General features: G+C 29.2%; 1 protein-coding gene across 2 annotated transcripts in view; it reads left to right on the forward strand.

Annotated features, from left to right (window-relative positions):
* LOC107450043 (uncharacterized) overlaps positions 1-24,608 on the forward strand; it is a 36,524-nt gene that overhangs the window by 8,371 nt on the left and 3,545 nt on the right. For both annotated transcript variants that reach the window (XM_043049816.2, XM_043049817.2), the window contains exons 4-14: positions 2,332-2,503; positions 3,477-3,606; positions 4,897-5,051; positions 6,565-6,642; positions 9,173-9,325; positions 11,588-11,668; positions 14,306-14,457; positions 14,549-14,618; positions 15,720-15,894; positions 18,464-18,579; positions 19,863-20,225. In XM_043049816.2, the coding sequence (XP_042905750.1) occupies positions 2,332-2,503; positions 3,477-3,606; positions 4,897-5,051; positions 6,565-6,642; positions 9,173-9,325; positions 11,588-11,668; positions 14,306-14,457; positions 14,549-14,618; positions 15,720-15,894; positions 18,464-18,579; positions 19,863-20,225 (1,645 nt within the window). The remainder of the gene's footprint in view (positions 1-2,331; positions 2,504-3,476; positions 3,607-4,896; positions 5,052-6,564; positions 6,643-9,172; positions 9,326-11,587; positions 11,669-14,305; positions 14,458-14,548; positions 14,619-15,719; positions 15,895-18,463; positions 18,580-19,862; positions 20,226-24,608) is intronic.

Consider the following 24,608-nt stretch of genomic DNA (forward strand, 5'->3'; position numbering starts at 1 on the left):
GATATATTTTTATCTTTTAAAATTTTTTTTTCTCTAAAATAAAAGAAATTCTGAAAAATTTTAATGGAATCTGCTTGGAAAAGTCCAGTTTCATCTGTTAGACTTTATAAATTTATTTTGATTTTATAAAACTTTCTAAGAAAAAGTTAATTTAAACTTTTTTGTATTAACCTTATAAGAAATTGATTTTTTTGTCAAAGATTGCTCTAAAAAGTTTTAAGACAATTTTGGAAAGCTCTTAATTATGCGAATTTATAGATTAATCTAATATTTATTCATTAATTACTTGCTTTAAAAAATAATTCTTAGTTATTTGTACTAAGTTGATAAAAAAAATTTAAGTTTTCTCTAAAAAAATCAGTAAAGTTTTTTTTTTTGTATGGAAATAAAAAATAAATTAATTAAAAACTAAATATTTTAATAAGTTAGAACAAGCCTACTTTTAGTTGAACTCGTTGAAAACAGGCAAATATTGTAGTACCTTCATGCTTGATAAAAGCAGGTTTGACTGCATAATTATGTAATTTAAATTTTTTAGTGGTGTCTAAATTAACATTTTTAACCAAGTATAAAATAGTAGCATTGAAAAATCTGTGCCAAAAACTGGAAAAATTGCATTTTTGTATTGGTATTATATATTATTGCTCATAGTCTTTGTTTTCATTGTTTTAAGCATATGATTGCAGGAAGTTTTTATGGTCAAATATTGAATTCTGCTTTTCTTATGCAATTTAACATAATTTAAAAAATAAAATGTTGTTAAAATATTGGTTTTATGACATCAAAATGTTTTAAAGACTGTAAACAAAAGATCTAAAGCTCTACAGATAAAAGTTGCTTTAAGAAAGACATTCTGATAATTCTTAAAAATATCTTTCCCTACCAGTAAATCTCACTTCAAAAGATTTACACAAAATTAACTCTTAAGTTAATGATCAGAAAGAAAGGAAGTTGACAAAATGAAAAGGTAGAGGATAAATTTTCTACTTCTTTTATTCAGCTATATAGCAGTCACATTTATCATATTCATCTATTAATAGACAAAATATGATTATTTAGAACAAGAAAGGAGTTATATTTGAGCTATCAAGGCTCACATATCTGCATCCAACAGAAATGTAAATTTGTAAATTTCTTCTCTTCCATGTTAAGAGGACATTATACCCTTTATTTCAAATTCTATTTCTCCTTCATCGGTATTCTAAAGTTCAGATGAACCTAGAAAAGACCATGAGGTTTCAAAAGCGAAAAATAAAATTCTAATTGTCTAAATGCAAAGAAATTATGGCAGAATTATGCAGTGGTGGAGCTATCCTGCAGTCCTTTGTTTGTATTTTTATGTTACAAAAACATTTTTTTGGCAGTTGAAACTTTGTTGTTTGACTGAACTCACTATTCTCTAAATTTAAAATCTTGAAATAACAATGGAAGTTAAAGAGAATTCACCATGAAAGTTTTTTCCTGTGGTATAGCATCCTCTTAATCAAAGAATATACATAGAATACGAGGGCTATCTTTCACAGACATAATGTAAACCAGCCCTCCAAGGCTTGGTGCGGTCCCTGCGTATAAATAAAAATTGAGCATTTAGGGGCTCACCAGCAGAGGTTTTTTTTAATGGGTTTTCATGATCGTCTGCTCTTAACCAACCACTACTGGGGTTAAAAAAAGAGATAAAAAGTTCTTTCTTTTTATTTATTGTTATTTTGTTCTGCATTTTTGTACTATTTATAAACTGTACTGTACTATTAATTTAAATAATTCTTTCATAATACATTTATGTCATCCATGTTGATTAAATCTACTAACATATTTTGAGGTAAGAAGAAAGGATAAAATGGCAGTTCGCGAGAGGCAGCATACACAACCACACATGTAGTGTTGTTCAACAATCAGTTCACAGGTGACATACCTTTTGACAGTCACCTTGGTTCTGATGTGCATGCACTGGATCTTAGTACAGATGATGCTCTGCTATACCTGAATCTGTTGTTTGCCCTATAAGTTGTTTTCTAATATGGCATACCACACTCAGCTGTTCTCCATAGTTCTTAGTTAAGTATTCAAAGAGCTGGACTTATCAATATTCTATGCTCTCAGTATGGGGGGATAAAATTTTTCTTTATAAAGTTTGGTTCAATTTTGTCTGCAAAACAAAATCTATGGCACGCTCCGCAGTGTTGTGTTAATTTTTTAAGCAATTGTTTTGCAATCATAACTTATTTTCGTATTGCGCTTCAGACTTTTGGCATATATGGTCTGCTCTAAACGAAATCTTTGCTTATTCATTTTTTTTGGGTTAACTGAAAATGCTTTTTTTTTTACATCTAGGTACTTTGAGAAGGTCTCCTTGTACTGTAAAGCTTATGGGGACTTGATTCCTGTGTCGTTCATTTTGGGTTTTTATGTATCAATTGTTGTCAAAAGATGGTGGGATTCTTTCAATTGCATTCCATGGCCAGATACTTTAGCATTTTTTGTAAGTGCCTACATACATGGACAGGTAATATTTATTTCTTTTACTTTACATACTTTACACCAAATTATGAAACATAACTCAATGCTATTCTTATGCTTACAAGTTTTTTTTCCTCACAACTTGAATTTAACTGTTGTAAGAATGAGGACTAAAAGGGTAATTTTAAATTGTGCTTTTAATAATAATTGTTTAATTAACACAAATTAAATTACGTTAACTCTTCTTCACAATTACTCTTAATGCATGTCTATCACAATATCATAAAATGGCATGACAGTCTGCGGCACTATAGCAATGTTTGTGCTCAAAATTTCTAGTCATTTCGGAAAATATCAAGAATAAATTCAAATAATTACTTTGTAACTGAGTTTTATTTTTATAAAAACACAAAATGATTCTTGATAAATACTTTACATATAACTAACTTTTCAACACTAGGTACTTAAATAATTACTACCTAACAAAATGAATAATAACTGTAGCGTTGCAAATAGATAAGAAAATAATGTAAAAAAATAAGTTTATAGTATACATAGATTACAGCATATTGTCAATATCAAGGAAATAAATGGAGAGATTACATATTTGATAATATTTTTAAAGTTTTTTTTAAAGTGTTATTACCTTATTGAATGAATAATGATTCACTTCCTCTAGTTCTTCTGTTTTGTTTCAAACTTAAGTTTCTTCAAGGTTCAATACTTCTAAAATAGTTGTACGAATTTGAAAACATTTGTTCACAAAAAATAAATGTTTAATTCCTTTTAAATTCTATCATTATTAAGGCAAAATTGGCTATAAATTTCCTCAGAATATTGTCAAAGGTTTTCGATCAGCACCAAATATTGCTTGATAATTTCTTTTTTTCCCTGTATTATGTTATAATTTAAGATAATTTTGTACTGTTTATTAAACTGTTTTTGATTGATACCAAATAAAAGTTAGGCAATGATAACTAATAGTACACAATTATTAAAAGTTTTACTTTATATTGTAGGATGAAAGAGGACGTTTAATGAGGAGAACTATGATGAGATATGCTAATTTGGCATTTGTGATTACATTGTCTTGCATTAGTCCATGTGTTAAAAAAAGATTTCCTACTATGGACCACTTAGTTGATGCAGGTAAAATTCCTAATTGTGATTTTTATCTTAGACCTGATCAGTCTACAAGTACCGTAGTGCTAGCACTTTAGATTTTTTAGTTATCTATTGATTTTTTTAAAAAATTTCTCCTGTTCTTTTGATTTAAATAAAAAAAATTCTATATTCACATCAAAGATAAGCTCAAAGTATTACTTAGGTTATGTCAGCTTGTTCACTAATTTCTAATAGTTTTAACTAAAAATGCTTTTTATCACTAAATTTAGCGCCTCTTTAAAACTGAAAACAACTCATGTAGAATATACTTGATTTAAATATAACACTTTCATTAAATAATAGTTAAATATAAATCTATATTCAGTATTGATATTATTTACAATTCACTAGAATCTGCCTTTTTTTATACGATTTTCAGATCGATAAGAAATTAATTTATGCACCTGAACCTTTGCAATATCCATTGCATAATTCTAACATCCATTCTAAAAAGTATAAAAATGGAGCAATATTATTCAGTATTGTTCAGTAGTGAAATGTACTATGACTGATTTGGACAAAAAAAAACTTGTGATAAAGTCCTTTATTTACTTAATTATTAAAAACGTACGAAACTTTGTGTCATTAAATAATGTCTATTTTACACTTTGACAAATATTTTTTTAGTATTCAACATTATTTTCTAATTTTTTTATACAATTTTAATTTTGTACATGCACCACATTATGAAATTTTAATCGAAGTACAAAATTTAATACTTTGTTTTAAAACCAGTTTAAAGTTAAGGAATCGATAAAAAAAAATATGAAAGACTTACTTGCAAAATTGATTGAGATAGAAAGCTGAGAATAGATTAATAAAATTGGAGAATCATAAAATGGCATCCCTGGACAGTGACGATGATAGTGGTGATGATCAACTTCAAATAATTTACATGTTGTCAACTAGGTAGTAATAATAAACACAAAGTCCTGTGACAGAGACAGACAAGTTTCAATGGAGTATTTTGTTCTGTTTCAATGTTATATGGAAATAATATTAGTGAGGCTTCAAAGTCCCATCGGTAGATAAAGAGTTTTAAACACTAGAATAAAATGTTTTATTCAAGCATGTATACATAAATACCTGCTAATATATTCAATAATGGATAAACTAGTACTACAAAACATTTGTGGAAGAAAAAAAAAGTTTAAATGCTATTTATATGTAGTTTTGATGCCTGGTGACTTCATAATTTCTCATCTCAAAAGTTTTACATATTTCACCTTTTCATGCTTGATTAAATAATTTAGTGATCCTACTTTTTTCCAATAGGTATATTGTTGCCAAATGAAAAGAAAATTATGGAACAGTTAAAGACTTCTCACACAACATATTGGATGCCTCTAGTATGGGCATCTAGTATTGCCATTAGAGCTCGAAAAGAAGGTCGTGTGCGAGATGATTTTGCTTTGAATACTTTGGTTGAAGTATGTGTTGTATTGTTCCTTGTGTGTGGGTATATGCATCAGAACTTCGATCAATCTTTCTCATTTGCCCATTCTGTTAACGATGAATGCGGGTTAACATAAAATATCAAATAATGGTTTGAAAATGCATAAAAAGTAAATAAAGAAGTAATAGGCTTGAAAATGAATAACTTTACAAGTGTATGACAAGTTTAAATTTTAATCAATTACGTAGATAATGCAAAATAACGATGAAATGAACACTTTATTTAAAATATTTCATAATTTTGGTTTGAATGCACTTTTTTCTTGTCCGAATAAGAAATAAATTTTCGACGTTTATAACAGATCGATGTTTGTTCCCAGAATGTTTAAGTTAAAACAGATTGTTGCAAAGGCTTCTAAGCCATTTACAAACTTTGGCACTGGTTGTGGTTGTGTTTCATTGGTATCACTTTGTACCTTTTCAGTTTTTACAACCGTTTCTTTAACCGTCAACACGACACATATCAAACATTTTTATCAATCAATGCATAACGTCCTGTTTAAGGCGTTCAGACAAGCTGTAATAACTCCTCATTTTCTTCTTCATCATTAGCTTCAGGAGTTACGATTTTTCTTCTCAAAGCCAAATAACTTTGATATTTTATGTCGACAGAATTTCTAAACTATAGATACGGAAATTCGCTAGTTTAAAAAATGACTTAAACTTGTGTTATTAGCATAACAAGAATAGTATTTGTGACTGGACCGTTATAACAAAACAATATGCACGGGAAAATGAAAGATGCAGGAATGCTGAATGATCGAGGTTCGACTGTATATGTATATATATATACCATTTGTATTATTTCATATTTTTATTTATTTATTGCAACTTAATAAGAATATTAAAAATATATTTTATTTCCTTTTTTTTTGAAAATTATTATTAAATTATTATTTACGAGCAGTTTAAATTAAATATTTAAATGGACTAACATTCTATATTTTTAATTAGTAATTGTTTAAATGAATCATTTCCAGTGGCTTGCAGAGGTGTGTGGTTACTAAATTTTTAATTAATACTTCCCTTAAATGTATTATCTGGATGTGCTTATTAACACAAAGGGGAAAAACTTTAGAACAATATTTGTAAAAGCCTAAATTCCTATGTAAAATTCATTTTATTGTAAAAGTACGTTGAAATTATTCCATGTTTTTCAAAAATTTATTCTTTACAAAATATATTCTTCATTTTTTTTCGTTGAAAATCAAATTATATAAATAAATTTTGATGATATAAATCTTTTTATCAAACCTTTTGAAAAATCTTAGTTTCTCTAAACATTTTGCTTAAGCAAAGTATTTGCCTAATAAACAATTTAATTTCCCAATAAAAATAATACAAGTAATATAATAACAATATTATATTGTTTTGTCATTCAAATTGCACCTAATGACTGGGTGCCTGTAGCCACCTTTCTGCACGCCACTGATCGTTTCCTGAAAAGCTATATTTTCTATGCATATAACAGTATTTTGTTTTTTGTAGGCAATGGCAAATTACAGGGCACTTTGTGGAGGTTTATTCAACTATGATTGGATTAGTATACCACTCGTCTATACCCAGGTACTTCACATAGAGGATGTTTTATAATCATCTCCTTAGTATATACAGTAGGGAACCGATTATCCGGAATGATCGGGACCATCGCTATTCCGGATAACTGATTTTTCCGGTTTTCTGAATCGCTACAAAAAGCCGTTTTTTTATTGTTAAACCCAACTAAAAAAATTTTTTTCTTGGAAATAATCTTAAGAAGAAGAAAAAACGATGGAGTAATACACTAATGATTATTTCCAAAATGATGGTAAGGTAAACATCTTTCAAAAAAGAAAGAAAAATCCTAAAATCTTATGAGGAAAAAAAATTTTTTTTTTAAAAATGGAGGGAAAATTTATCGAATTTCATTCCGGTTTTTTGGTTTTCCGGTTTTCTGATTTCCGGATAACGGGTTCTGTACTGTATATATTAAAAATATTTGCGAACAAAAAGTAAAAATAAGGGTTTCAAATTAATATATTAGCTGAGAAAAAGATAAACGTTATCAACGTTAGCTTGTCTATACTCAGGTACTTTACATAGAGGATGTTTTATAATCATCTCCTTAGAATATGTATTAAAAATATTTGCTAACAAAAAGTAAAAATAATGGTCTGAAATTAATATATTAGCAGAGAAAAAGATAAACGTTATCAAAGTATAAAAAATAACAATTGCGAAAGATTATATAAATGTTTAAAAATCATTTTATTGTCCCATAAAATGTGGAAATGATCCTAATAATTGTCTTTCACATCTTTTTAACTCTCTTTGTAAAGTCTGGTTTCGGCATTTTAAATATTGGTTTCCACAATATTTCATCATTTTCCTTTTTTTTTAAAAATTATGTATGTATCTTATTTTTTCCATTGCTGACAAGGATTCTAAAAATGTATATTAAGAGTGATTATAAACCACACTATGCCTATACAAAATATTGTGAATTTTTTAAATTAAATTTTTTAATATTACTAAATGCTATAATAAAGCTCTTTACAAATTTGTTTCAATAAGGTGTAGTGCTGCAAATTTTTTAAAAAAAAAAACAAACAAACCACCTTGAATAATTTTTGATTTAATGATAGGATCTTTAATGTTCTAGGACTCAATCTTAATGGTACAAGCGGGGTGGCCTCAAATATGCTAATTGATTAGTGTCGACGATATTTTAAGTAACGAAATCAGACACAAGAACTTACTTTCTCTGAATAAACAAAAAATTTTTTTTGACGGATTCGGATTTCTAAACCAAAAAATATAGGGGGTAGCTGCAATTTGGGAAATTTGGTCCCAATTAGTTCGATCAGGAGAGCGGTAAAAAATTTGGATCCTTTTACGTTAATTTTACCTTTTGCATATTTCGCCATATCTGAAGAACTTTTTAAACGAATTGAAAAATGTTTGTACACAATTGTAAAATTTGTTCACTCAAAGATAATTCCATGCAAAAAATGACTTTTAGTAAATATTTTTTTTATTAATTTATTTAATAATGATCTGAAAAATTTGAATTGTACAGTATACAATTTTGTACATATTTTTAAAGAATGAAATTTTGCATGGCAAATTTCAGGGAAAGCAATTGAGTAATTCCTGAGATATCAAATTTTAAAAATGTCTTTTTTAAAATTCTATGTATTATTCTGGGAAAGTACGTTTTTGTGTATAATTTTATAATTTAAAATATTATCTGGACTAATTATGTAGCATATTAGAGGTCATCTCTCTGAGCTATTAATATTGAATGCTAGAGCATGAAAAACTGATTATAAAACTGAAAAAAATTACCCTGATAAGTTATTCAGGGTAATTTTTTTCCCAATATACCATTAAGAATATTTCGCATATTTTATTTATGTCCAAGGGCCAAGTCATGTAATAAACTGAGATGTTGTTATTACTAAAACCCATTTATAAAAACTACTTATTTGAAAAATTCATAAAATATTTTGCGAAAACACAAAACATTAAAGAACTTATAAAGTTTCAAATTGCCATTCCATGAAAAAAAGTTCGTACAAATTCGTTTATTGAAATGTTCTCTTAATATAAACAAATTAAATAAATAATTAAACTTGACACTTTTTTCCAGACCCTGTATATGCCTATTTTTAAGTCAGTTTCAAGTTACTTTGAAAAAAAAAGTGCTCCTTTTTTATCAACTTAGACTTTGAGCTGCTATTGATAAATATTAAAGAGATGAATATTTATAAATAATGTATGAAAGTTTGATATAAAAAAATTAAACTAGTTTCTGTCAGCTTATAGAATTTTAAACGAAGCGAATATTTAAAAAAAATTATGTCTAATTTACTTTGAAAGAAACTGTGAGCTTATGAATTAGAAGTAACTTATTGATTAATAAATTATTCTGAGAACTGTGGAAAAGGTGTTTTAATGAAAAAACATAAGCTAAACCTGAGATTATAATTTGATTAAGATCAAATCTATTTTATTTTTAGGTTTTATTTCAAAATTAGATATATCTTATAACTGTTACAATATTCAAATATGTATTTTAAATGAGTTATAGTGGTTTTTCTTTCCTCAATATTAGGTTGTTACACTGGTCGTGTATACATTTTTCTTATCTACCCTCATGGGAAGACAATACTTGGACCCTGCTCAAGGTCATCCTGGTTACGATGTTGATTTGTATATCCCTGTTTTTAATTTTCTTCAGTTTTTCTTCTACATGGGCTGGTTAAAAGTAAGTTATTTTACTTGTACAAGGAACATATAATTGTTTTACTTCTTATATATTATTTTTAGGTTGCTTTATCATTTTAAGCAATCTCAAAAGATTATAAACTTAGTCTAGAATGGAGGTACTTTCTTTGTTGTTACCAGTTCACATTCACAAAACTTTGTTATTGGCAGCTTTGAATTAATAGAGAACATCTTTCATTCCTTTTTTAGAATGTAAAGAGTTGGCGATCTGATTTTACTAGAAGTTATAAACACACTTCTCCCCCCATCTGACTCACTAGGTGTCAGCACTTGGCTACATTTTAGCTAACCAGATCCTTCTGGTGATATAATAAGGACCAAATATAGGCAAAGAATATATAAGGGTGATAAAAAAAGGCAAGCTTTTATAGGCAACATCTAAACAAATGTCAGATGGGACCTATTACCTCTATTGTGGTCTAAAAACAGACTCTCCTCACTCTGAAATTTCCTTTCCTCTCCACCCAAACCCCTTTCCCAGGTATCTCCATCAGGGCTCTTTCTTCTGCATATAGACCTTAAAACTGAAATTTTAATTCTTGTTTTACATTCAGAACTGAACTCGTCGCTATTGAAATATGCCTGAGCTATATTGAAAGCATTGTTGAGTCATATTCTGTGGATATATAGATTCTAACTGACAGTGGATTCTCAGTTCAGAAACTAAGTAGTTGGACAGTTGTTGGAGACTGGGCTGGCATGTCCATTCTACACTTCTGGGCTGTCAGTTGATTTGGATGTGTATATTTGATGGATTCTTTCTCATGTCAGCATTTGGGATAATAAAGTAGTGCATTAGTGCCTTTCTCATGATAGAGTAATTTGAAACGAATATTTTAGATTCTGTATATTTTATGGCACATTGCTGGTTTCAAGTTCAAATAGTTTATCTTTCATGAGTGAAGTTGTTTTTTGCCCTTTGACATGCAAAAAATTAATGCTCATAATAGTGGAAGGTTGATAATGTAGGTGGATTTCTTGCTGAAGGTCGCCACGCACCTTCATGTCTTTGAGAAAAATAGTTTGCCTGGTTTGAGGTGTAGAAGTCGGACCTTAACCCTATAGAGGGTCTGTGAAGGTTTGGGAAGGGTAATTGAAATTCTCTATCCCTCCCTTAAAACAATGTAGGAAAAAAAAGCATAGTTACCTGTATTATTACCAATATGAAATCATATTGTAAAATATGTATATAAAAGGCCATACTAACTACTTACCTATTTTCTTTTGTTTGATTCTGTGACCGTAGTTTCATAAATTTTAACTCCAATAAGTGTTACTTAAGATAATTTGTATGTATTATGACTGTTAAATGGTTATTTTATTTGTAGGAGTAAGGCGACAATGGTTGCCAAATGTTCCACAAATGTTGCTAAAATCATACACATGGAGAACAAATTTGTTTCCTTAGAAATATGTTTAGAATTTACAAAATACTACCGAAAAATAGTTTTTTGCATTGAATTCCATGCATTAAAAAGTTGCTGTACTAATTTTATTGTTCAATTTAATTGGTATGGAATTGTAATGTGTTTTATTCAAATGAATTTAACTGAAAGTGTCTGGTGCAAAAAATTTTAAATTATATCTTGAAATTTCAAATTTTCATGTTGTACTATGCTTTGCATTCATGTACTGACAGTATAATTTTTCATCCATAAGATAGTATTTTTACTCTAGTAGAATTGACTTCATTTAAAATTTTTTAGTTCTAGATAATTTATTTTTAATGCAATATTTTGTTAGTTCTTACTTTCTCTGTTTTCCTCATTTATTTGTTTCATCTCAACTTTTTTATCTCTATGTTTAATCAATTTACAATTACTAATTTAGCTTTTTTTTTTACTTAATTTCATTAAAAAATATCATAATGGGATAATAACCTAATTGGTTTCGATGGCAATAAATAATTTTTGATGTGTAGCATAAAATGAACTATGTAATAGTAGAATTAAATTTTTTTCTTCTTCTCAATTTTGTCAACCACATTAAGTTTTTCAACCACTAAAGGACTACCAAGGTGGTCCTATTGGACCACAAAATTTTTATTGCTGGTGTTAATCCCATTTCTTGTATTACATCAACATATGTTCGTACTAAATTTCTACAAAATCAGTCTTCTAGTTATGAAGGTAATTGAACATATCTGAAAGTTCCCTAAATTTTGAAAATTTTTTCCCTTCAAGACAGATGTTTTTTTTTTTTTTAAATCAAAAACTAAATCTGTTATTTTCTGGTTTTTCAGGTAGCTGAAACCTTAGTTAATCCATTTGGAGAAGATGATGATGATTTTGAAGTAAATTGGGTCATAGATCGTGATATTCAGGTAATAATATCAGTTCAGATTTTCATTTATATACATAATTGCATTTAAATGAAATTAACTGGGTCATATATCCTGATTTTAATAATTTTTTGTATACTTTTATTTTAAAAAATTTATTATTATATTTCTGTCGACTTAAATAGCATTCTGACATTAATAGAAAACAAATTCTGGTTTTAATTTTCTCTCATATTTTTTTAGTCTCACTGTTTTAAGTTTTTTTTAAAAAAAATTCATTTGTTTGTAGAAAAAACAATTCATGAAATTAAATTTCATTTTTTAACATTTTTTTATTTTAACACTTAATTTTAACACATTTTTTTTAACACTTTTTAAGAAAATGCTAATTGTGTAAAATTTTTCACCTTAAGGAAAATTATTATGATCAATAAATAATTCATTTTTATATACTTTAATGTAATGAGCCCAGTTATGGTACCGGACAAAAAATTAGTCTTGCTTGCACACTGCGTCAACGTGATCACAGGCAAGTAGCTATCAGTGAGATATTTTTGTTTGAAGCTGAAATTGTGTGTAAATATGGATAAGTGTAAGGATGTGATCGAGTGGCAAGAGAGGCATTTGTGTTTGACCATGCCCATGTTCATATGGTGAATGAAGCTGCTGGATTTGTTAGTGTTTCGATGCGGACTGTTCAGCTTGTCTTGAAGCAGTGGTGTAATACACATGGTCACGAAGGACAACGTCAGAATTGTGATTGGAAAAAGATCCTTCATGAAAGGAGCCGGAGACGTGCTTTCTGACTTGTCAATCAAAATCACTTCCAAACCTGTCTGTAATTGCTCCAGTTAGTAAATGAAGGTCCATCCCAAGCTGGAAGAAAGAGAACATTGCGACTGGAACTGCATGCAATGAATATTTGGAGTCGAACATCTCGTAAGAGGCCATTGCTCATACAAGCACATAAATCTGCGCGACTTCAGTGGGCTAAAAGTTACCGAACGTGGACAGTTGCTGACTGGTGGAATGTAATATGGCCTGGCGAATCACGGTTTTGCTTTTATTGAAAGGGCGCATGTCGTCGAGTGCAACGAAGAGCAGATGAAGCCCTTCATCCTGACTGTGTGCCAAGTCAGGTTCAAGTCGATAGGTCAGTCATGTTTTAGGGCGTTTTTATTATTATGGATTGGGCCTCCTCACTGAGGTGGCCACTGACATGAGCCAACATGTTTATTTGAACATTCTGGATGATTTGATGTTGCCTTTCTGTCAACATCTTTATGAAGAGTGTGTTGTCGATACCCTTATTTTTCAAGATGACAACAGGAAAGTTCATTGGGCTGGAAGAATATGTGACTGATTTTATGAACACTCAATTACATCTTGACTAGCCTGCAAAATCACCTGACTTCAACTCCATTGAAAATTTGTGGGACATGTTGGAACAACGGGTAAAACGCCGAAATCAGCATTATCGCAATTTGGTGGATTTGCATTACCAAACCCTCAGCGAGTGGCTTAAAATGGTTTTGACGTGCCTGCGAAACCTTGTGGGCTCACTTCCTAACTGATTCCTGGCGGTTATGGAATCCAAAGGCGGTGTTACTTGCTATAAAATGTTGTTTTTCATAATTTCTCCAAGGGTGACTAATTTTTTGTCTGGTGTGCTTATATACACACACACATATATATATATATCATAATTTTTATAAAACAGTGACTTTTCCACATGCTAATATTTCTGCTATTTACATTGTCTACTGTAAACTTAGTGCTGTGATAGTGCCTGGTAGGTAGGGAATTGAGCCCATTTCCTAGAGGTCCTGAGTTTGATCTCTGCCAGAACGAAGACTCCACGTTGTAGTAAATGGGGACTGGTACACATAAATCTGTGCGGTCACAAAGTTCTGCATGTTCCCATAGCAAATCATACCTCTGGAGGTACTGAATTGGAGATTGTTTTTTCTCTGGTTCAGGTCAAAATTACAATCTATAGAGGAATGAATGGGTCTGCCCTATAAACGGGCTGTGACCTATGTGTGTGGCAGAAGTCGAATTCTCGTTCATAGATGGAACGACTGGAAAACAAAAAGCTCAACCCTTTTGCCTTATTGGCATACAGCATCAACAATTGTAAGCGTGTTACACAAGAACGAAGCATGAATAACAATGGTAGAATAATATGCTATGCGTAAAATTTTATTTCTTTTCCATCTTCAGCTACAAGACTCAACTGACAATGAAAAAGAGTGAGAAATCAGAATATCTGGCATCTATCCTCAACTGCATTAAGTCGATGCCAGCAACTTACACCTATGCATAAAATTTACTCAAGCCTAAATATGCATGCTAATTTGTTTTTCTGACGTAAAACGCAATATCTCTGTGCCCTGGCGAATGGCCGCTGAATTACTGAAAGAAATATAAACAAAACTTCTAAAACAGACGGACGCCAAATTATGATAAGTCACTTTACCGAAGCTTTGATACTCTGCATAGAGGACATTAGCTAAAGATGATTAAAACTTAATCTGACTGTTGTAAATGTTTCAAACTCACAATAGTATTGAAAATCGCATATTTTTTGTTAAAAAGGATTATTTAGTGGGACGAAGAAGCCTTAAAAAAATTGAAATAATAAAAAAAAAGCTTAAGTGATCTTTCTTTTATAATTAGGTATCATACCTCATTGTTGATGAAATGCATCAAGAGCATCCTGAGCTAATTAAAGATCAATATTGGGATGAAACGTTACCTGATCTTCCGTACACAGCCGCAGCTATGCCATTCTATAGTGAGCCACCCATGGGTTCAGCTGCCAATTTGGTGTAAGTGTTGAAATATTGCATATTATAGCAAATATAAAAAAATACGATAATCAAAAGTAATTTTCTAATTTATCATCTTATAATTTTACAGTATACCTCCTCATGAAGCTGAATTTGTGCCTTTGGAAACATTAGATGAAGATGAACTTGAAGATATTAAGGTATGTTTTTGCTATATTCTTGTTGTCTATGATACTTTTTTTTTATGACAGTGAAAAATCAATGTAACGAGTATGACATATTATGAAAAATCCACTTTACAAATTTTCCTGTCATCCTCAAAATGCTAACATAAAAATACCAAATTTGTCTGTTAATAACAAGCTGAAAATAAGACATAGCGACAAACTTCTTGACATAGTCACCATTACCGTTATAACATTTCTCAAGTCGGGACACCGGTTTTTGGATCCTCTTATTTAAAGAACTCTACCGTCTGCTCCTTAAACTATTTAGTAACAGTTTTTTTTAAACATGTCATCATTTTCAAACCGTTTTCCAATAAGAAACTTCTTAAGTTTTGGAAACAGATGAAAGTCTGATGAAGTAAAGTCAGGGCTGTATTGTGGATGAACCAGTAATTAACACTCATGGCAGTATGTCATCCAGAACTTTATTCATTATGAACATTTGTTATTCCTTCATTAAAAAGCCTATGCCATTTATACACATTTCTATTATTCATTATACCTTTGCCATAAACTTCAATAAGATGCCAGTGAGTTTCAGCCAGACAAGCCTTCTTTGCATTTGAAAACCCAATAACTGAACGCACTTCGCAATTGGCGGTACTACTGATTGACATGGCGACAAACAAAGCAATATAACCATACAATCAATCAGCTCTGGCAGATACATGAAACGTAATGGTGGCATAGTGAGATAGTTGCCAAACTTGAACTGACATCACTTGACAGGATTCATAATTGGTGCTTACTTTATAAATGACCCTGGTAATTTGAACAAACATTTAAATCTAATAATTATTGAATTGTCAAGTTATTGAGTAATGTAATTATTGAGTTGAGTTGGCATGCAACCAACTCTGGCAGAGACATGAAACATAATGACAGCGCAGTGAGAGAATTGCTAACTTTGAACTGACATCACTTGACAGGATGTATAATCTGTTCTTACTTTAAGATGACTCTTATAATTTAAAAAAAAAAAACACTTAAATTTAATAATTATAGAATGCTTATTTATTTAATTTCATTTATGTTCAAGGATTTATAATACTTTTTAAAACCGTCTTGTTTTAGATCAATGCCATACCCTATGAGAAAGGTGATATGAGAAACCGCCTGACTCACAATTTATCTGGCAGTGTTTGTAGTGGAATATCTAGACTTGGTCAATCATTTCAACCTGCCTCTTATGAGAAGAGAGGAGGATTTTTAAATATGATGACTGATCTCTTGAGTAGAGAATCTTCTGGTAATTGCCTTCTGCACGTTTAAAGAATTAGTTTTATTCGTAAATGAGTTTTTTTTTTATTAATAATTGCCTTCTGCACATTTAAAGAGTTGGTGTTATTCTCAAATTCAATCATGAGGGTCTCTTTTAATATGAAAATAACTGCCTGCTGCATGTTTAAAGAATTAGTTTTATTCGTAAATTCAATTATGAGAGTCTTTTTTTTTAACATGAAAACAATTGCCTTCTGCACGTTTAAAGAGTTGGTCTTATTCTCGAATTCAATCATGAGGGTCTTTTTTAATATGAAAATAATTGCCTTCTGCACGTTTAAAGAATTAGTTTTATTCATAATTGAGTTTTTTTCTTCTTTTTTTTTTTAATAATTGCCTTCTGCACATTTAAAGAGTTGGTGTTATTCTCAAATTCAGTCATGAGGGTATCTTTTAATATGAAAATAACTGCCTGCTGCATGTTTAAAGAATTAGTTTTATTCGTAAATTCAATTATGAGAGTCTTTTTTTTTTAATATGAAAACAATTGCCTTCTGCACGTTTAAAGAGTTGGTCTTTTCTCGAATTCAATCATGAGGGTCTTTTTTAATATGAAAATAATTGCCTTCTGCACGTTTAAAGAATTAGTTTTATTCATAAATGAGTTTTTTTCTTCTTTTTTTTAATAATTGCCTTCTGTACATTTAAAGAGTTGGTGTTATTCTCAAATTCAGTCATGAGGGTATCTTTTAATATGAAAATAACTGCCTGCTGCATGTTTAAAGAATTAGTTTTATTCGTAAATTCAATTATGAGAGTCTTTTTTTTTTAATATGAAAACAATTGCCTTCTGCACGTTTAAGGAGTTGGTCTTATTCTCAAATTCAATCACGAGGTTCTTTTTTAATATGAAAATAATTGCCTTCTGCACGTTTAAAGAATCGGTTTTATTCCTAAATTCAATCATGAGTCTTTTTTTTTTTTTAACATGAAAATAATTTCCTTCTGCATGTTTAAAGAATTAGTTTTATTCGTAAATTCAATCATGAGGTTCATTTTTAATATGAAAATAAGGATACCAAAACTTATCTACTGTTATACTTATTTGAAAGTAACAGCTAGTTTAGTGTTTTTGTTGTTAATAATGGCATATTTAAGTACAGAACCTATTTGAAAGAAAATCTACTTTAAATGTGCAGATTTGTTTGTGTACATTTGACTTTTTGACTGTGAAGCAAATGGCTACGGGTTTGAATCCTGTTCAATTTCTTCTGTGTGTGTTGTCCTCTGTTATGTGTGAACGTGGCCTACTTTCTGAAAGGGGATCTGTGGCAGTGTGGCATGGGTAATGTTGCTCACGTCCATGTCTTGGGTCCACAGATACCCATTGGGTATCGTTAAATGAGCAACACTTCCGACATCTCCCAAGTTGAAGAACGAAAGTTCAGTACCTGCCTTTATTGAAAAATAAATTTAAAAAAAAAAAACATTTTCAACTTATTAAACAAAAGTCTCAAGAGAGAAAAAAAATATTTTTCTTCATTAATGGATAAGTAATTATCCATTAATGGATTAAATGAACTGAGAAAAAATCATAAAAAGCAAATAGTTGCAATAAGTTCTGAGAAAATAGAATTTCAATTCATAAATAAAAATGTCCCTTTCAGTACATTAGACTACAACTCTGTAGTAGCAGTTCAGGAGGCTGATGAGTGGCTCTCATAGATTTTTATACTACAAATTTAACAGTTAGCAATTCTTAAATTAGTTATCAAATGTTAAATTTTTTTCATTCCCTGTACTTTTTTCTACACCCCACATAATTATAAGTTTCTTGCGGTTACAGTTTTGAGCAACAAAATAATATGTAATGTCAAATTATGTCAATCAAAAAATAGAGAAAAAATAAATACGTTAAAATTGTTTTAGTTATAATTAAAAAAAAGAGCTGTTGTTAAGTTTATAAATGAAAATGGCCCTTTCAAATTGTCAAATTTCAATTAAGCTGCTAAGTGGCCTGTATTGTTTTTTTACTATGAGTTTAACAGTTAATAATTTTCCAAATAATCAACATCAAATATTAATTTTTTTATTTAATCATATTCCACGTAAATTTTATTACACACCTTTGTAATTTCAAGCTTTTACGTCTTATATTTTTTGAGCTGCAAAAAAAAATGTTGCATAAAGTAAAACACCTATAGTGAAACGTGGTGTTGGTGTCATTTAGGATATTTTAATATCAAGAGAAAGACACATTACTTTTAATTATAAAATTCATTGTACGTGCACTGTTCATTTTTAACTTATTGTTAAGCTTATATGAAATAGAGTTTTGTAATAAGCAATGGGATTTTATCTGGTTATTTCAGCTTGCTTGATGACAAGTGTACTATCTTAAATAGTAAATTTTTTATCGAGTGTAAGTGATTTAAAATATATCCTTGTTTGGAATCTTTTACAGCTCATCATTCTTTTTTTGTCATCTAATATTTTTTGAACCAGCTCATTATTAAAAATAAAGAGTACAGGAATAAGAGTAATATTAAAATAAATAATAGTTTTTTATCTTTATTTCATAATTTTCCTATTTTCAGTTCGAAAGAAACTAAGGAAAGCACCGTCGAAGGACAGCACAATAGGACCCTCCCCTTCTTGCAATACGTCTGGACCTCCAACACCTGATGAATTCAAAGACCACAGTGGATTAAGTGTAAGTAAGCACAGTGTCTTAACTATACATAAAAATCTAATGATGGTGTCACAGTTTTACACTGTTGTTGGTGCATTTTTATTGGCCGGATAATCACATGGTTGAATCCAGTTATTCATATAAGTCATAAAGGTGTTTTTCTATAAATACATTTATCCCTAATTTAAAGGTATTTACCTGTACTGTTATTATTACATTTTTGATTTTGTTTGTTTTCTAAATTAAGAGTTTAAGAGAATTGTTTTTTATTATTATTATTATAACTTAATTCTACGTTGCATCTTAAGATAAAGTTATTTAAATCGGTGTCTGATCTTATTGACCGTTTCACAATTATTATTTTTAGTGCAAATGACATTAATTTACTATTATGAATGAAGATTAAGAAGATTTGTTAAATGATTTAGAACTTAACTTTCAGCTTCATTCACAAATTGATGAATGCAAAAATTTGTATTTAAAATACATCTGTCCGTTTTGTTAGAAAAATATTAAATTACAATATGAACTCACCAAATTTGTTGTAACAATATACTTTTAATTTGAAATGTTACTTCAAAAAATGATTACTTAGAAAAATGATTTATGTTTACTAATAGATCTTAATAGTATCTTAGGGGAAACATTTGGACATGGGAAGTGGTGGCATAAGTGCTCTTTTTAATAGATAAATATTTTTAGTTTAATAATTTCAACTGTTTTATGCCAAGAGGCAGCATTTATTGCCAAGCAATCATTGGGTTTGGTGATCGACAGCGAGTAGGGGGTTTAGCCCCCCTGTACTATAATGATGAAATAGTATATTGGTATGTCTGTTTCCTGGTGTAATTTAAGACCAAAACTTTTTTGGATTATAAAGGTTCATTATTCTAATAATCATTTTTCATGAATAAGTCTGCCTTCTATACTAGAGGATTTTTTCCATGTAACCATATGGTATATGTTCTTAACCATAAACTCAGTGAGGTTCCTTCTTTCTTACATTCAAATCGGCAAAAGCTGAAAGGAAAACTAATGTTAAATATTAAGGTATTTATGGAATTAAATTAAATTAGCATTTTTTGAATTAAAAAACAAAATACTTTTTAAGTAATCATTTAAAAATTTGAGAATTTTTGAAAATGTTTGATAATTTATTGGAAAATAGCCTCAAAACTTACCATTTTAACTAACTGGAACTGTCCTTAAAGGATTTTGTTTTAAATTTCCACAATTATATTGTTTTGCACTGCTAGTGAATTTTAATCTATGAAATAAATAAACAATTATTTTGTTCATAACAGGACGACATATTCCATCTTTCGGATTTGTCTTTGGCGGATTCTCGATGTGCTCAAAGTCCCAGTTATTATACAACAAAAGAAGCTGCTGACTTCTTTTGGTCTAAAAAACCAGACAGATATTTCAGAAATCTCCGCCGATCTCAACTTTCCATTTCAAAAGGAGGCTCTACTCCGAAGAGCGAATTGGCCGATGAAGAGAGATTACGAACACCCCGTGTAATTCGTAAGAAAAGTTCAAATAGTTTAAAGAATTTCTTCAAGGCTGCTAAATACCGTGGATCACAAAAGTCTTTAATAGATAATATGAAACATGACCCATTAGGATCTCGGAGAACTTTAAGAACCCAACAAAGTGAAATTAGTGTAAGTTATGTATTTAATGAATCAAAGTAAAGTTAATGTATATACTGAGTTAGCGTTAAATGTCAATTTTTTGTAATTTTTCTAAAGAAATAAATTTATGCTGAAATGTCTTTAAATTTTAACGGTTAAGCAGAAATTTCTGAAAAAATGTTGAATATTATGAAACTGTAAGAATTTCGATTCAATGCGTAAGTTATTTAAAAAATATTATAAATTCCTGTGAAAATATCTTTAGTATAAAAATAATGATGCTATTTCAAAATATAAGGAATTCTTTATGTAAGTTATTAAAATGCGTTTTCAAAAAATAATAAGGTATACCGATCAGTATTTATTCTGTAAATTAGTGAACAAAAAACTTTATAAATGGTTCATGGTGTAATATGGTATAAATGGTGTAATATAGTTAAATCATAATTAACACTTGTGGCCCTAGCTAGATCTCGGATGTTTAAGTAAGGGAAAGCTTAGTGCTAAATATTTTTATTAATTTACAAATAGCACACGGACAAACATAAATTTGATTAATTATGAGAAGGAGACAAAAAGAAGGTCCATTCGGTTCAAAGTCAGCCTCTACTGCCTGTTCAGATGGGCTGTGGTTGCTACACACTTTATTTAGTAAGTGAACTTAGCAGTTCACTTACAAAAACATAACTTTTTAATTAATGATCATATTATTTTTTTATTTATATTATAAATCCTTTGCCAAAAAATATGTAACTAAATTTTAATAATGTATCCTATTTTTCTTTTATATCTATGGATCAAATCACACTTTTGAATAAGCATTTCTACAGTTTTCTCATAAAATCTTTACTTTAATTGCCTTAAATCCCTAATCTTTTGTAATGCTTTTTATGTGTAACATTTTCTTTACAGATCTCTCTTGAAAAATATAACTGTTTTGTAGTATAAAAGTCCATTCATATGCTATATCTTTTGCCAAAAAAAATTCAATAATTAAATTTTTACATTTGTAGAAATTACACTAACTAACTAGCCTTTTTTTAGAAATTATATTTTAGAACAATTTTTCTTCCTTATAAGTGGATTAAATTTTTCTTTTTAACTTTGCATATTTTTTTTTGTCGTGTTAGCTAAAAAATCTTTATTTAATCTCTATAACTTGGTATAAAATATATTTCATTCAGTTTTTTATAAATTCAATTTTCCTTCTTTTCTTTTAAAATAGTGTTTCGATTTTTTGTCATGTCTTCTAAAAATCTTTATTTAATCCCTTTAACTTCTTCATTTTTCCTTAAACGTATTCTTTGTTGTAACAGTTGCATTTTTTGAACAATTATAAAAATACAACTGTTAAGATAATTATTATTACCTTTAATATTGCTTGTTCTACAGAACAAACAATATGGACATACAACAAGTGTTCATCCAAAATGAATTAGAATGATAAACCAAGTTATCTTGTATTGTATGTTTTGCTATAATATAAGCAAATTAATAATGATAATTTTTTTGTGTGTTTAAAATATTCATTTGTTTATATAAATAGCCTTTAAATTGTCTATTACAGTAATTTCCAATAGTTAGATCACAGCTTATCCATATTTAAAAGTTAAACTATCAGGCGTTTCCGCCATTGCATTTATACAGATATTTTATTTTTCCACGAAGTCTGTGAGAGAATTCCACGATCATCGTAGAATTATTCAAAAACAAAAATGTTTACAAGAAATCTTTTAAAATTGCAACTAACATGAGATTGTTTGCTCTAAGAATGGTATTCTTTTTCTCATTTTTGACTGTTACTTTTAATTGGTGTTATGAGACTAGTTTTTGATTGGCGATGGACTGTACAAAATGCTAGGAATGTGTTATAAATTCAGATTTGTAATTGGAAAATAATTTAGCTAAAATGATATAATCATTTTATTTCATTTATCTGTATTTTTTGTTTTGTAAATATTTCATTTTTAAATTTTTGCAAAATCAGCAATCAATAATGTGTGGATGCATTATTGCATCCATACATCATTCCAATTTCTATAGTTACTATTATTTAAATTTTTCTTCCTATTTGCCAATGCTGATTACATTGTCTTCATCTGAGAATACTTTTCTAATTCGGATAAGTATTTACTCTTAATTACTTACTTATACAGCTCTACAGCCCATAGTGGGCCTTGACCTGGTGAACAATATTGTTCTAAACTTTCAGTTTTTCTCCTTCAATGTGGTTAGAACTTAAGTGGTATAGTCCAACCATCTCCTTTTCGATGTTCGACTCTGTCATAAATTATAAGGTTTCCATTTTAAAAGTTTTCTTAAATTTCTAGATAATATCATTTAATCTTTCAATGTGCCCCAACCATGCTAAATGTCTTGATTTATTAAATTGAATTATCTTAATTTGTCTTATTAAAGTATCAAGTTCACTATTGTTTCTTATTTACCCCTGTGTATTGTTTACTTAAATTGATGCGAAAATTATTCTAAAATTTTAATTTTGAAGATTAGTAGGTTAGATTTGTCTTCATTTGTTAGATTTCAAATCTCACTGCCAGACGTAACTATAGGTCTGATAACTATTTTATAGATCTTTATCTTGATTTCCTTAGTAAAAAGTTGGTTCTTTAATAAATATGATGAGTAAAAACATTTTTTTTTCTTTTTTGCATTTTGGAGTTAATTTCTTCTTATATAAAATATTTACTCTAACTTAATTAAATAATCGTCATCTTTCTAAAGTCAGAAACTAGAAAAGTCTTGAACTAGAGTTCATTCCTAGCTGAGGTATTAGACGCCTCCCCCGTGACAGAACAGAATCGTGGCGACACAGTGACATTGTAGCAGAAGGTATCAGAATTCTTGCAGAAAGATTTATCTTTTGAGAAGTAAAAAAAAATTGGTTTTCTTTTCTGCAGAAATTTTCGTTCTATTTCTTTATGTAGTTATTACTATTGATTTCCCCATAGTCTTTAAAATCTTTTATTTTTAATATGATGTTATTTATTGCAATGCCTCTACCTTGAAATGAAAACACGCATTTAGTAACCCCTCTTCGAAGAGTCTAATTCCAGTGATTTCGCTGTCAATCTTTCTTTCTTTCTTTTTTTTTTTTTTGGTAGCTACTACTATGGATTTTTATATTTTTTTTAATGGGACAATGATTTATAAAATGCAAAAAAGTATATAATTAGTGTGTTTTCCCCTTACTAAATGTGAGAATATCAGCCATAATATTAGAATGAAATAAAAATATTACACTTTCAAGTAAAAAAATTATATTATTTTAACCAAAAAGTTTTATTTCTCTTTTGAAGTTGACGCTTCTGTTACTTTAAATTAGTAACATGTATACTTGTTATTTTTAAAAGTATCTTGCAGAAAGATCTTAGTATTAGAGAGGCATGTCCCAGGAAGCCTGAAAAAATTCTGCCACAGGGGAGCCTTCTCCCATTGTGCTAAAAACCGACTTTCAAGCCCCTGATATAATATATATAAATGCAAGGTCGCCACAAAAAGAAATGAACAAAATAGTTGCTTTTAGTAGCCTAAATCATGAAAATAGTTGCCGAAAACTAGTATCCTAAATAAGAACAAAAATTCATAAAAACTATGACTAAAATTTCATTAAATGACTTAATTGCCGTATACCGTGATCCATTTAGACAAGTTGGTGTCAAATAACAATAATTTTTATATAAACATTAGTGTCCTGGCACTAAATTTTCATATAAAAAAATTAGCATGTTTACAGAAAATTAAGCACTTTTAATTACTAGAATTCATTCAAAAAAATACCTTTTTATTAAAAAAAACTTACTTTTTCTAAAAAATGTTCTCTTTTATCAATAATTGATTTAGCAAATATATACAGATATATTGCGAAAAGTGATTACTTAAATTCAAAATTCAGCATCGTAATATCGTATTAAAAATTAGGTTTTTTAAAATCATGAGAAATTTTGTAGCAATAGCCATTGAAAAGGTTATCGAGAAACGAAAGACTTAAAATGGAATCTGTGCAAATTGAACGAATTAAAAAAGTGATTATTCAAATTTGTGGTTCAAAATTTTAAACTTTTATTTTTTTTTAGAAAAAATTCAGTATGTTCAGAAGATTTTGCGGGCCGCATGTTTTCAACCAAATTTAAGCTAAAAAAAAACATGGATAGGAGTACAGAAAAGTCTCCCAATAGTGTCCTTTTCCTGAAAATAGTTGCCTTTTTAATCTTTTCAGGCAAAAAAAGTTGCCATAGTCGCCTCATGCCGAAAATAATTGCATTTTAATCGCCTGTGGCAACCCTGTAAATGCTCCCTAGCATTAAATAAATGTACATTGGAAAAAGTAATTATGAGAATATGTTGTTACTATTTTTTTTTGTGCTTGAATCCCTTTATTTTCTTCATTAGTGG

This window comes from Parasteatoda tepidariorum, chromosome 10 (assembly GCF_043381705.1).
Source record: "Parasteatoda tepidariorum isolate YZ-2023 chromosome 10, CAS_Ptep_4.0, whole genome shotgun sequence".
Taxonomy (NCBI): domain Eukaryota; kingdom Metazoa; phylum Arthropoda; class Arachnida; order Araneae; family Theridiidae; genus Parasteatoda; species Parasteatoda tepidariorum.